General features: G+C 35.2%; 1 protein-coding gene across 1 annotated transcript in view; it reads right to left on the bottom strand.

Moving 5' to 3' along the window:
* Positions 1–12,581, bottom strand: part of phactr3a (phosphatase and actin regulator 3a) — a 167,900-nt gene extending 155,319 nt beyond the window's left edge. Inside the window, exon 1 of the mRNA XM_030139130.1 lies at positions 12,256–12,581. Within this exon, the coding sequence (XP_029994990.1) occupies positions 12,256–12,358 (103 nt within the window). The 5' untranslated portion in view covers positions 12,359–12,581. The remainder of the gene's footprint in view (positions 1–12,255) is intronic.
* Between the last annotated feature and the right edge of the window lie 90 nt (positions 12,582–12,671).

Raw genomic sequence — 12,671 nt, 5'->3', positions numbered from 1 at the left:
ATCAAATCAGAAGAAGATGACAAAAAAGTGACTTTTTCAATAAAATATATAATTAACTGAACATAAAAACAAGCATCTACAACCGCTGTCATTTGTCAGACTCCATGGGTTTTACTGGTGAATCAATGTTTCCGTAGATGATGATGTTTCCGTGTTCACTACAGAGCCTCTGTACGTCCAAATGGATTTTTCTCTATTTTAACCTTTCTTAGGTGATTTATTGCCATTTATTATAATATTATCCTCTGTATTTTATGTTTTTTTTTTTCAGTTCAAATCATGTATTTTCCCATATTTCATTCACTCATTATGTAGATGTTCATAAAAGCTCAGAGTAAACTCAAAGATTATTAGATCAAATCAGAAAAAGATTAGAAAAAAACTGGACTTTTTTCAACAAAATATATCATTGATTTACCAATCAAGTAGATGTTCATAAAAACTCCATATCATTTTCTGTTCAAAGAGCAGCCTAATATGAGTAAGTTTATATATCGCTTTTGCACAAAGTCTATAAAACTGTCCAGTTTAATATGTATTAACCCATAAAGACCCAGTGCTACTTATGTGTCAGTTCCCAAATGGATTTTTCTCTCTATTTTAACCTTTCTTAGGTGATTTATTACCATTTGTTGTAATATCATCCTCTATATTTTATGTTTTGTTTTGTTTTTTTCAGTTAAAATTATGTATTTTCCTATATTTCACTTATTCATCATGTAGATGTTCATAAAAGCTCAGAGTAAGTTCAAAGATTATTTGATCAAATCAGAAGATGACAAAAAAGTGACTTTTTCAATAAAATAAGTAAAGCTTTTATTTTATTTATATAGCACTTTTTAAAACAACATGTTACAAAGTGCTTCACATAAAGGAGAGAAAGATCAAATCAAATCAAACTTTAAATGTGTCATTAACTGAACATAAAAACATGCATCTACAACCGCTGTCATTTGTCAAACTCCATGGGTTTTACTGGTGAATCAATGTTTCAGTAGAAGATGATGTTTCCGTGTTCACTACAGAGCCTCTGAATGTCTAAATGGATTTTTCTCTATTTTAACCCTTCTTAGGTGATTTATTGCCATTTATTATAATATTATTCTCTGTATTTGATGTTTTTTTCCTTTAAAATCATGTATTTTCCAATATTGAATTTAATGATTATGTAGATGTTCATAAAAGCTCAGAGTAAATTCAAAGATTATTGGATCAAATCAGAAAAAATTTTGAAAAAAATTGACATTTTCAACAAAAAATATCATTGATTTACTGATCATGTAGATGCTCATAAAAACTCCATATCATTTTCTGTTGAAAGATACAATTCTTTTGTGCAAACTCTATAAAACTGTCCAGTTTAATATGTATTAACCCATAAAGACCCAGTGCTACTTTTGTGTCAGTTCCCAAATGGATTTTTCTCTCTTTTAACCTGATTTATTGCCATTTATTATAATGTTCTCCTCTGTATTTTATGTATTTTTTCACTTAAAATCATGTATTTTCCTATATTTCATTCACTCATCATGTAGATGTTCATAAAAGCTCAGAGTAAACTCAAAGATTATTCGATCAAATCAGAAAAAGATGACAAAAAAAGTGACTTTTTCAACAAAATCTATCATTAACTGAACATAAAAACAACTCAAACATGTTTGAGACCTCTGTTTTAGATGGTAGGTGGTGGATGGCATACAGTATTTTTATTTATAAATGTATGAATTCCTTCCACAAATACCATTTTGAGGACATTATTTCTTCATTTTAAACAAAGCCTCGTTGATTGGGGGCACATTATATAAGCCCAGCTGAGTCAGAATTTCCCGTATTTACTCGTCATGGCCTGAGAATAAGCTTTGCTGTGGTTTGGGGTGAGTCATCGTCGCAGCTCAGTATCAGCTCTCACAGGGTTTGATATCTCGTCCTTCATTAGGGGGGCTCCACTTATACCTGCAATCCTCTGAGATTCTTCTGATGTCAGATCTGAGAGGATTATCCCAGTATCTACGAGACCGGCGGAGGAGGATGAGAGGATGAGACCTGAAAAACACTGATCAGTGGGAGCTGCCGGTTAGAAACACTATCCTCCAAATGGACAAATTGGGTCCACTGTTAAGGGCGTTTAAGGCTCCATGTGAACATGAATCTGCCGGCCGAATGAATCCCTGAAAGCTTTAGGGGCATCTTTCTGTCTCCCTCCCTGATCTTTAACATTTCCAGTAGAACGACGATGGAAATTTATTCAATATTTGGTTTATTACAGGGTGGGGAAGCAAAATTTACAATGAACATTTAGTTGTTTTTTCTCAGCAGGCACTACGTCAATTGTTTTGAAACCAAACATATATTGATGTCATAATCATACCTAACACTATTATCCATACCTTTTCAGAAACTTTTGCCCATATGAGTAATCAGGAAAGCAAACGTCAAAGAGTGTGTGATTTGCTGAATGCACTCGTCACACCAAAGGAGATTTCAAAAAATAGTTGGAGTGTCCATAAAGACTGTTTATAATGGAAAGAAGAGAATGACTATGAGCAAAACTATTACGAGAAAGTCTGGAAGATACTATTAAAGAAGAATGGGAGAAGTTGTCACCTGAATATTTGAGGAACACTTGCGCAAGTTTCAGGAAGCGTGTGAAGACCGTTATTGAGAAAGAAGGAGGACACATAGAATAAAAACATTTTCTATTATGTACATTTCTTGTGGCAAATAAATTCTCATGACTTTCAATAAACTAATTGGTCATACACTGTCTTTCAATCCCTGCCTCAAAATATTGTAAATTTTGCTTCCCCACCCTGTACTGTTTTTTTTTAACTATATATATTTTTTTTTAATGTAGCGGTAGATGCTACTGTATGCATATTTATGTGTAAGTATTAGAGATGTGTATTGGCAAGAATCTGGCAAGACGATACAAATCACAATACTAGGATCACAATACGATATGTCACGATATATCACGATACGGTTAAAAAGGCAATTTTTTTGGTTTGTTTCTTTTTTAGAAAGATTTTTATCCTGGAAGAATTGAATTACACCAGAAATATGCATAAATACTAAACACATTTTTATTTGATCAGAACAGGATCTTATGCTATATCACAACATTTTCCTCTGTTAAAACTTAACCCTTTCGTGAATAGCGGTCACTGTAGAGGACAGTTGTTCTACAGCTGTTCTTTTGTACATTCATGGATTTTGTTGTTTTACTTGCATTATCAATCAACACAGTGGACACTTATGCACTATCCCGTAACACACTGCAATTCATACCATTACTGTAACATTCCTGTTCTTGATAAACCTGATCTGCAGTAACATATTTGAGTGTAAATCAATTGCTAATTGTTATTCGACTGTAATTAACAGGGTTTTTTGTTTTTTGGGGGTTTTTTTAAACAAAAAGTTGTGTTTTGTTGTTTTTGTTGTATTGTATTGCCAGATTCTTGTCAATACACAGCCCTATTAGGCAGTACTTTGTGTTGTTTTCTGATTACATAAACACAGAAGAGCTAAAAGAGGACATGTTTGGGTGTGAAAAGCCATAATTTATAGAAAATGTGCTACTGCAAGATCCACATCATTATGAGGTGACCTATACTGTTATAAAGGATAGCACTCATATCACACAACTCCAGGCTAAAATCGGTTCTAAAATGTGCGTCTCTGACATTTTATGGACTGTTAATTGTCTACAGCGAAATAGCAGGTTAATGGAGGCTGAAAATAGTCCTTTGCTGCATTCCTGTGTGCAGCAGCCGGACTGAAAAGCCATTTGTGTTTACATCGATGTTTTCATTTATGGAATGAAGCCACAGGGACAGAACTACCTGGACACATTCCCTGTCCGCAAAGCTTCAAGGTGTCCTCTCCACACCATTACCACGCTTGACACTCTGCAATGACTAAGTGAAACTCGGAGTGAAAGTGACATTTCATTAGCGGGAAATCTAAAGGCTCCTTGTCTGACTGAACAGCTGGAGGTTTTGATATGGCTGCTTTTTTTTTTTTTTTTAAACAAACTTCAAAACATACTTCAGAATCAGCCAGCATATCTCCACTCAGCTCCCATGAGATAACATTAAAAGATGTGTGGAAAACAATTAGAAGTGAGAGTATTAAAGGTCTTAATAGACAGGAGTAGGGATGTAATCATATAAAAATTTCATTGTGACCAAAATTATCACGGTTATCATTATCATCGTGGTGTTATTGAAACTGTGCTCAAAATGTTCAAAAAGTACTTATACACACACTGAAATAATTTAACTAAGTTGTATTTAAAAAATTAAAAAAAAAACTAATAAAATAATAGGCATAATGTACCTTCTGTTGGCAGAAACATTCAAATATTAACCCTCAGTGGTCTGAGCCTATTTTGGCTGTTTTTCAGTACTTTTGATTTTGCCTTTATATACTATTTAAACAAATGTTTATTATACCCATGTTTGGTATCTTTTTTTCAGCACAACTTCATCTATATCATCTGCCTATTTTTTTTTTTTTCACTTTAACCTACTATATCAACATAAAAAGGCCAGAAAACACAAAAAAATAAATTCCAGTTTGAAAAATGTATATAATTTATTGCATTAATAACACAAAAATGCTTAACAAACCTTTTCAAAGACTTTAAAAGTGAATATTGGTTCCAAATATTAGGTATATAACATTAAAATTGTAATAAATTAAAATTATACTCAAATATTTGACATAAAAGTGCGGTAATCAAACAGTTATCATGATAGTTAGAATTTTAACGGTAATACTAACCGTCTGCAATTTTATCGTGGTTTATTGTTGTACCGGTAATCGCAACGATATGAAAATTTCATATCATGGTTATTGTGACCAAAATTATCACGGCTATCATTATTATCGCAGTATTATTGAAACTGTGCTCAAAATGTTCAAAAAGTACTAATACACACACTGAAATAATTTAACCAAGTTGAATTAAAAAAAAAAACAAAAAAACAAATAAAATAATAGGCATAATGTACCTGCTCTTGGCAGAAACTTTCAAATATTAACCTTTAGAAGTCTGAGCCTATATTGGCCGGTTTTCAGTACTTTTGATTTTGCCTTTATATACTATATAAACAAATGTTTATTATACCCATGTTGGGTATCTTTTTTTCAGCACAGCTTCATCTATATCATTTGCCTGTTATTTTTTTCACTTTAACCTACTATGGCAATATGAAAGGCTAGAAAACACACAAAAAAATAAAATCCAATTTGAAAAATGTATATACCTTATTGCATAAATAACACAAAGATGTTTAACGAACCTTTTCAAAGACTTTAAAAGTGAATATTGGTTCCAAATATGAGGTATATAAAATTAAAATTGTCATAAATTAAAACTATACTCAAATATTTGACATAAAAGCAGATCTTTACCTAGGCGTTTTTTTCCCCTTAAAGTGCGGTAATCAAACACGGTTATCATGAAAATTAGAATTTTAACCGTCTGCAATTTTATCGCGGTTTATCATTGTACCGGTAATCATTACATCCCTAGACAGGAGTTAAAGGAGCAGACGCTGACTGGTCGCCCTCGAGGTCCGGAGGCTTCTGTTCCATGATTACTGCACTTTCATTCAAGAGAAAACATTGCCCTGGTTCAGTCATGGTCAACTGTAACCACCGTCTCTATTGACTGTTCTCTTCAGCGTTGAGTAAAAGGGATGAACACGGTGTCAGCCTCTGCAGCTGCAAGGGCCACTGTGTTGGGGGAAAAAGGCAGTCTTTGCCAAAGGATTACTTTGGCAAAGACTCATGTCCCAGACGCTAGCGCAGTGATGATCTACACAGAGGAGGGAGGGCCGACGTTGTGTACTTTAGGTCACTAGACACCGACATTGTCCTTGCGGTGATAAGTGTATTTGCTGCGTCTTTGTGTACTCATATATAAATGGTGTCTTGGTACATATTCAAGAGTTAACCCCTTATCGCCTACATTTATTTACAATGAAATAAAAACAATAACCTATTTGTGTTGTGGCTTTCAAGCAGGTGCTAAATTAAGTGGAGATTGTTAATTAGAACATAGCACATACAAAAGCTATGATGTAAATTAGTGACATCAGGCATAAATGGCATCAATTTTCCGGTCTCAGGTATGTAGATGATTTTATTGATGCTACTATTGATCACTTCCTTCAGTCAACTATCCAAACAAAAGAAAAACGATCAAAAAATCAATAGAACGTCATGATTAATAACTGTTAGCGAAACTGGGCGCGATGGGTAACGCATCTGACTGAGGATTCTAGGCTCAACTCCTGGCTGGGTCGAGTTCTTGGCTGACTTGTGACTCGGCTTGTGACTGAAGGGTTGTAGGTTTGATTCCCTGGACTGGCAGGAAGTTAGTTTATTTGATAGGGATAATGTAAATGACATAGTATAACTTCTGTTACAAACAAGCTGTAGTAACTGATGATTCACATAAAGAGATTATAGGTAATGGTAGCTTCCATTATCAGAAAGAAAGAAAGAAAGAAAGAAAGAGGAATTCCCCCTCATGGGACTAAGAAAGAAAGAAAGAAAGAAAGAAAGAAAGAAAGAAAGAAAGAAAGAAAGAAAGAAAGAATTTGGAATTTCCCCTTGTGGGACTAATAAAGGACTATCTTATCCTATCTAAAAGAAAGAAAGAAAGAAAGAAAGAAAGAAAGAAAGAAAGAAAGAAAGAAAGAATTTGGAATTTCCCCTTGTGGGACTAATAAAGGACTATCTTATCCTATCTAAAAGAAAGAAAGAAAGAAAGAAAGAAAGAAAGAAAGAAAGAAAGAAAGAAAGAAAGAAAGAAAGAAAGAAAGAAAGAAAGAAAGAAAGAAAGAAAGAAGAAAGAAAGAGGAATTCCCCCTTATGGGACTAAGAAAGAAAGAAAGAATTTGGTATTCCCTTTGTGAGACTAATAAAGGAATATCTTATCCTATCTGAAAGAAAGAAAGAAAGAAAGAAAGAAAGAAAGAAAGAAAGAAAGAAAGAAAGAAAGAAAGAAAGAAAGAAAGAAAGAGGAATTCCCCCTCATGGGACTAAGAAAGAAAGAAAGAAAGAAAGAAAGAAAGAATTTGGTATTCCCTTTGCGAGACTAATAAAGGAATATCTTATCCTATCTGAAAGAAAGAAAGAAAGAAAGAAAGGAAGAAAGAAAGAAAGAAAGAAAGAAAGAAAGAAAGAAAGAAAGAAAGAAAGAAAGAAAGAAAGAAAGAAAGAAAGAAAGAAAGAGGAATTCCCCCTCATGGGACTAAGAAAGAAAGAAAGAAAGAATTTGGAATTTCCCCTTCTGAGACTAATAAAGGAATATCTTATCCTATCTAAAAGAAAGAAAGAAGAAAGAAAGAAAGAAAGAAAGAAAGAAAGAAAGAAAGAAAGAAAGAAAGAAAGAAAGGATATTTAAGTTTGCATAAAACGACATGCTACAACCACACATGTTAAAACAAATACATCTATGAATACAGCATATGATAAATATTTACATCAAGGTTACATACAATTACAGTAAATTCAGAATGGTTAAAAATACTCGCATATCTGATTTTGCATGTTGGCTGATGTGCCCTTGAGCAAGGCACTTAACCTCCATTTGCTCCCCAGGCGCTTGCTATGTCAAGCCCACTGCTCCCAGTAGTGTGTGTGTTGTGTTCCTGCATGTTCTAGTGATGGGTTAAATGCAAAAGGTCAGTTTAGTCTGTGTGTGTGATCTGTATACTGACAAATACAGAATCCTAATCTTAAAGACAGGTTGTTGAAAATGATCATAGGTAACCAGGTAACATATATATGAGCTGCACCTCGTTACAAAACCAGTGGAATATTGAGTTGAATTCCCAGCAACAACAGTCTCCAAGGGGTTAAAGGCTGATATTTGCTCATCCCTGTTAGCGGCGGCTGCCTCCACTAGCATGGCTGATGTGTCCTGCGTTGTTTACTCAGGTGTGTCAAAGACCCAGTGTGACATTATCACATCCAACTATGTGCGAATTAAATCATCCATAGGAGGCTTGGATTCAGCGAGGGTCCATTAAAAATGCGCTATGGGGCAGTTGACGAGCGCAGACAGGTGTGATTTTGGTAGATGTGAAAAACCCAGGCCTCATTAGTGAACAGTTGAAAGGTGAATGACACTGAGGGTTTTTTTTTTTTTTTTCTGAATCATTTACTGAAGCATTCTTCATGTGCGTAAAACTCAACATGTGTGGGAGTAAGTAATGACTCTTTCCAAAGCCCACACCATACAACCAGAAATAGCCTCGCTTATGTAAAAATCAAACCCTGTGTTAAAGGATACTGGAGTAAAGAGCATCTACGGCCTACATTTACTCAAATTTATTTATGTAGAGAGTTTCACACCAAAACTCAGCCCAGTGTGCTTCGCAGAGCAACATTCAAACAACACACTGAAGAAACAGTTGGACCAGACCCACATATACAGGACTGTATTACTGTTTGCAGTCGTTCATAACTCTTTTGCTTGAGTCAACCTAATTTCACAGCTCTAGTTGGAATGGATGGAGATAAAAGAGGGTGTGGCTACAGTGACCACTACAGACACTAGCCCTACTTTATTTTAGGGAAGTTTTAGCCTTTGAAGCATTGTATTGATACATGATTTTATGATAAATAGTGCCTTATCTGACAGGCATCTTTCTATGGATTATTTTGAAGATAAGTTAAACTTTTTTATACTCTCCTGAGACCCAGTGAAGGATTTATGTCCTCTGTAAGGGACAAGTATTTCACAGCTTTATGAAATAATAATAATATCAAAAAAATATATATATATATTGTAAAGGTTATTCTACAGAGGAGGATTAGGGCCACTGGAAAAAAAAGGTCCAGTGTATTTTTTTGAATTATTATTCTAGGAAAAAAGTCTGAATTCTGAGAAAAAAAGTCTGAATTCTGAGGAAAAAGTCAGGATTCTGAGGAAAAAAAGTCAGAATTCTGAGGAAAAAGTCAGAATGCTGAAAAAAAAAAAGTTGAATTCTGAAGGAAAAAAGTCAGAATTCTGAGATTAAAGTCAGAATTCTGAGGGGGAAAAAAAGCCAGAATTCTGAGATTAAAGTCAGAATTCTGAAAATAAAAGTTGAATTCTGAAGGAAAAAAGTCAGAATTCTAAGAATAAAGTCAACAATCTGAGGAAAAAAAGTCAGAATTCTGAGGAAAAAAAAAGTCAGAATTCTGAGGAAAAAAAGTCAGAATTCTGAGGAAAAAAAAGTCAGAATCCGAGATTAAAGTCAGAATTCTGAGGGGGGGGGGGGGGGGGGGGGGGACAAAGACAAGAGTTTTTTCTCAGAATTCTGACTTTAATCTCAGAATTCAGACTTTTTTCTCAGAATAATAATAAAAAGTAAATTGGACCTTAATTCTTATTATATTTTTCCTGTGGCCCTAATCCTCTTCCATAATATTCCATTAAGAAACATTATCTGGAAAAACTGTTACATCATGCTGTTTCCAATCAAGGCACTTATTTAAAGTAAAAAAGCCAAAACTTTTACTTTCCCGGGGTCTCAGGTCTACAGGTTACAACAGGTTAAACTACATCATAAATAAATAAAATTAAAAAAAAGCAACAAAGGCAGTAAATGATAAGGTGCCTTCAATAAAAGCATATTACAGCCTTGACTCTCTGTGTGATTTTGTTCAAATCCATGAGAACTGTCAGGGGATCTTAGGGATTTGTATCTAAAAAGCATGTCTGAGAGATCGGCCAGTGTTTATGCCATTCAGTGACTCCAAAACCTTGTAAAAGATAGATTTTTAAGGGCCCATTAATCGCCCACTGCCCTAAATAGCATCACTGATACCGCTGGAAGTCAACAAATGTGACTGAGTAGAAATGATATAACTGTTGAATTTAACAAGTTCATGAAGAAATGAACACATACATGTCAATGTTATTAATAAATCTGTTTTTTTTTTTTTACTTATTAATTTAAATTCATTCATATACAGTCAAATGGACAGTAACTGATACAAATACATTATTACAAATATTACATTATTTAACTCATTGTTGTATTGTGGCAGCCTCTGCCATTACCACCGCCACAATAATACTAGCAAATTAGACTACTGGTATCTTATATATATATTATTACAACAATTATTATTTTCCCCCTCTCTCTTTCTCACTTTCATTCACAGTCTCCTCTTCTCCTTTTCCCTATCACCTCTAACCAAGCTATATTGTTTAGTTGCTCTTTACATTTATTATCTTTTTCATTGTAATATGATGTTGTCATTGTTGTTGTTGGTCATTATGCTGTCGTTGTTGTTTTTGGTTTGTTTATTTGTTTGATTTTCCCTTTGTTTATGTGTTGTTGTTTTTCTGTCCACAATGTCTTGTTAACTATCACTAATAAAAAAATAAATAAATTGCTCAAATTTTTTTTGTCTCGCTCCCATTTCTTCTTTTTGTGTTTTGAAACTCTACTTTGAACCTTCTTAAGATCCAACAGTGCAAAATGTGAATTCTTGCAATTTTTCAACTGGTCTTAAGATTTCGATCAGGAGTGCATATCTTCCTGAGACCCAGTAAGTAAAAGTTTTTTTTTTTTGTTGTTGTTGTTTTTTTTTTTTTAACATTATATAATTGCCTTGATTGGTAACCTTATGATGCCACAGATTTTCAGCTAATTTTCATTTTTATTTCATTAAATGTCCTTTGCAGTGGACAGTTTTTTTTTTGTTTGTTTTTTTTTGTTTTAAATAAAGCTATGAAACTCTTGTCCACTGCAGAGGACAAAAACGCATTGCTGGGTCTCAGGTGGGTATATGACAATCTGAGATCATCCACCACTGATTAACTCCTATTATGTTCTAAAAAAGGTGAGTTAACTTGTAAAGACATAATCCTCTAGTTGTTGTGATGTTTTGTTTTGTTTTTTGCTTATCACTAATTTAAAAAATTAATTAAATTAATTAAATAAATAAAATAAAATAAATCTGAGCTTTAACATCAAACTAACTGCAAAAATTCAGATGATTCTACATGCAATTTTCTTTTTTTTTTTTTTTTTTTTTTTTTGGAGCTATTATGTTCTCCCAAAGTCAGCATTTCCATTAGAGAGGCCTGATATGAACCATCAGCCACTATCAGAGCCAAATTCTGCTGATAAAACCTCCTATCTATCAGTCTTCTCTGCTACAAGAATCTTCAAATCAGCCCTAAAGCCAGTGCAGTGACTTAAAAACAGCTCTTCTATGTGCTCTGTGTCTGCTCCTTGTCAGTTCTCCGGGCTGCTGTGTCTGCATTTCAGATGTAACAAGTCTATTTGCAGGAGTTCATAAAGAGAACTGCAAAACACCACTAGCTCCCTTCGGTGTTCTCCTTTTTATTAATGAAAAGATCAATTCATTATTCCATATGCAGAGGGATGACTAACAGACCACAGAGACATAAACAAACCCAGGCTCCATGTTGGAAAAGCACACCTGCAGGAATCGATGCGTCTATTCTGCTCAATGAATGCATGGCTGTGCAAAATTAAGGAGGGGTTATCCACCTATAGACCCCATCACGTGGAAAGCCGGTCATTGATCATAACAGTGATCGGGTCATGGTGGAAGAGGGAATGGGTGGGTGGGTGGGGGGGCTGTCAGAGCTGTCAATATGCAGGGAGGGAGCTGTTTGAGGCGTGCATATAGGATCAAATGTGCACCCTGAAGTCAAAAACCATGTGTATTATAGCTGTGATCGGATAAGACAACAACAAAAATAAATAAATAAATAAATAAAAACACATGCGCGCGGATGGTGCGGTGATAAATAAGACTGTTCCATACGGGTGGGTTCTGCAGAAAGCAATAAATAGTGTACATGTTGCACTCCTTAGTATCATATTAAATGGCCTACAACACGCTGATTCCTAAATAGGCTACTACTCGCAGCCATAACAACCCAATGGGCTACAAGCGTCTTTATAAACGCGCAAAACTGGAGGGGCATGCAGCCATTCATAGACGCTGATATGGCACATTAATTTTCAATTTGCAGCTTCACCATCAAAAACCTTACAGCCTGTGTTTTACGTCCAAAGGATGGGAGCATATGTGCTAATTATCCCTTGGTGTCTTGGTATCCCACTGGGGATGCAATGCAAGGATGCTTTTTGGAAACCGCTGCATCGCCAAAGAAGATGCAAAAAACAAAAAACAAAAAACAAAAAACAACATAGGATGTAGAGATATATTTCTGCACAAAAAACGCGTCTGTCTTCTTACCTGCGCTGTGAACCAAATCGATGCCCGGTTCGGTGAGTATGTTCGGGTCACTTTGAGATCTGCCTCGTTGCAGACAGCCGTCTAGTCCATCCGATGTAGCCATGGGGAGACACGAGCGCAGGAATCCTGAATAAAATATTGAAAACCCAACCGGAGGCAGGCAAGGTCAGGAGGAAAAGCAGCGAGTGAGTAGAGATTTAATTCGCTCTGACAACAGCCGCTTTGAGCATCTACCAGGGAGCCATGGCTGAGCAGAGATTCCGTGTGTATGTGTGTGTGCGCGTTGGTGCGTGCGTGTGCATGTGTCTGGGGCTGTGCGTGTGGGTGATGTGTGGATGTGGGAGGGGTGATATGCCCCCGATGATGCCCGTCCCTGTCCAGCAACAAGACCAAATATTGCACTCAACCAGTAGCAT

This window comes from Sphaeramia orbicularis, chromosome 7 (genome assembly GCF_902148855.1).
Source record: "Sphaeramia orbicularis chromosome 7, fSphaOr1.1, whole genome shotgun sequence".
NCBI lineage: Eukaryota > Metazoa > Chordata > Actinopteri > Kurtiformes > Apogonidae > Sphaeramia > Sphaeramia orbicularis.
The sequence above is the reverse complement of the archived record's forward strand: the minus strand, read 5'-3'. Positions and strand labels throughout refer to the sequence as shown.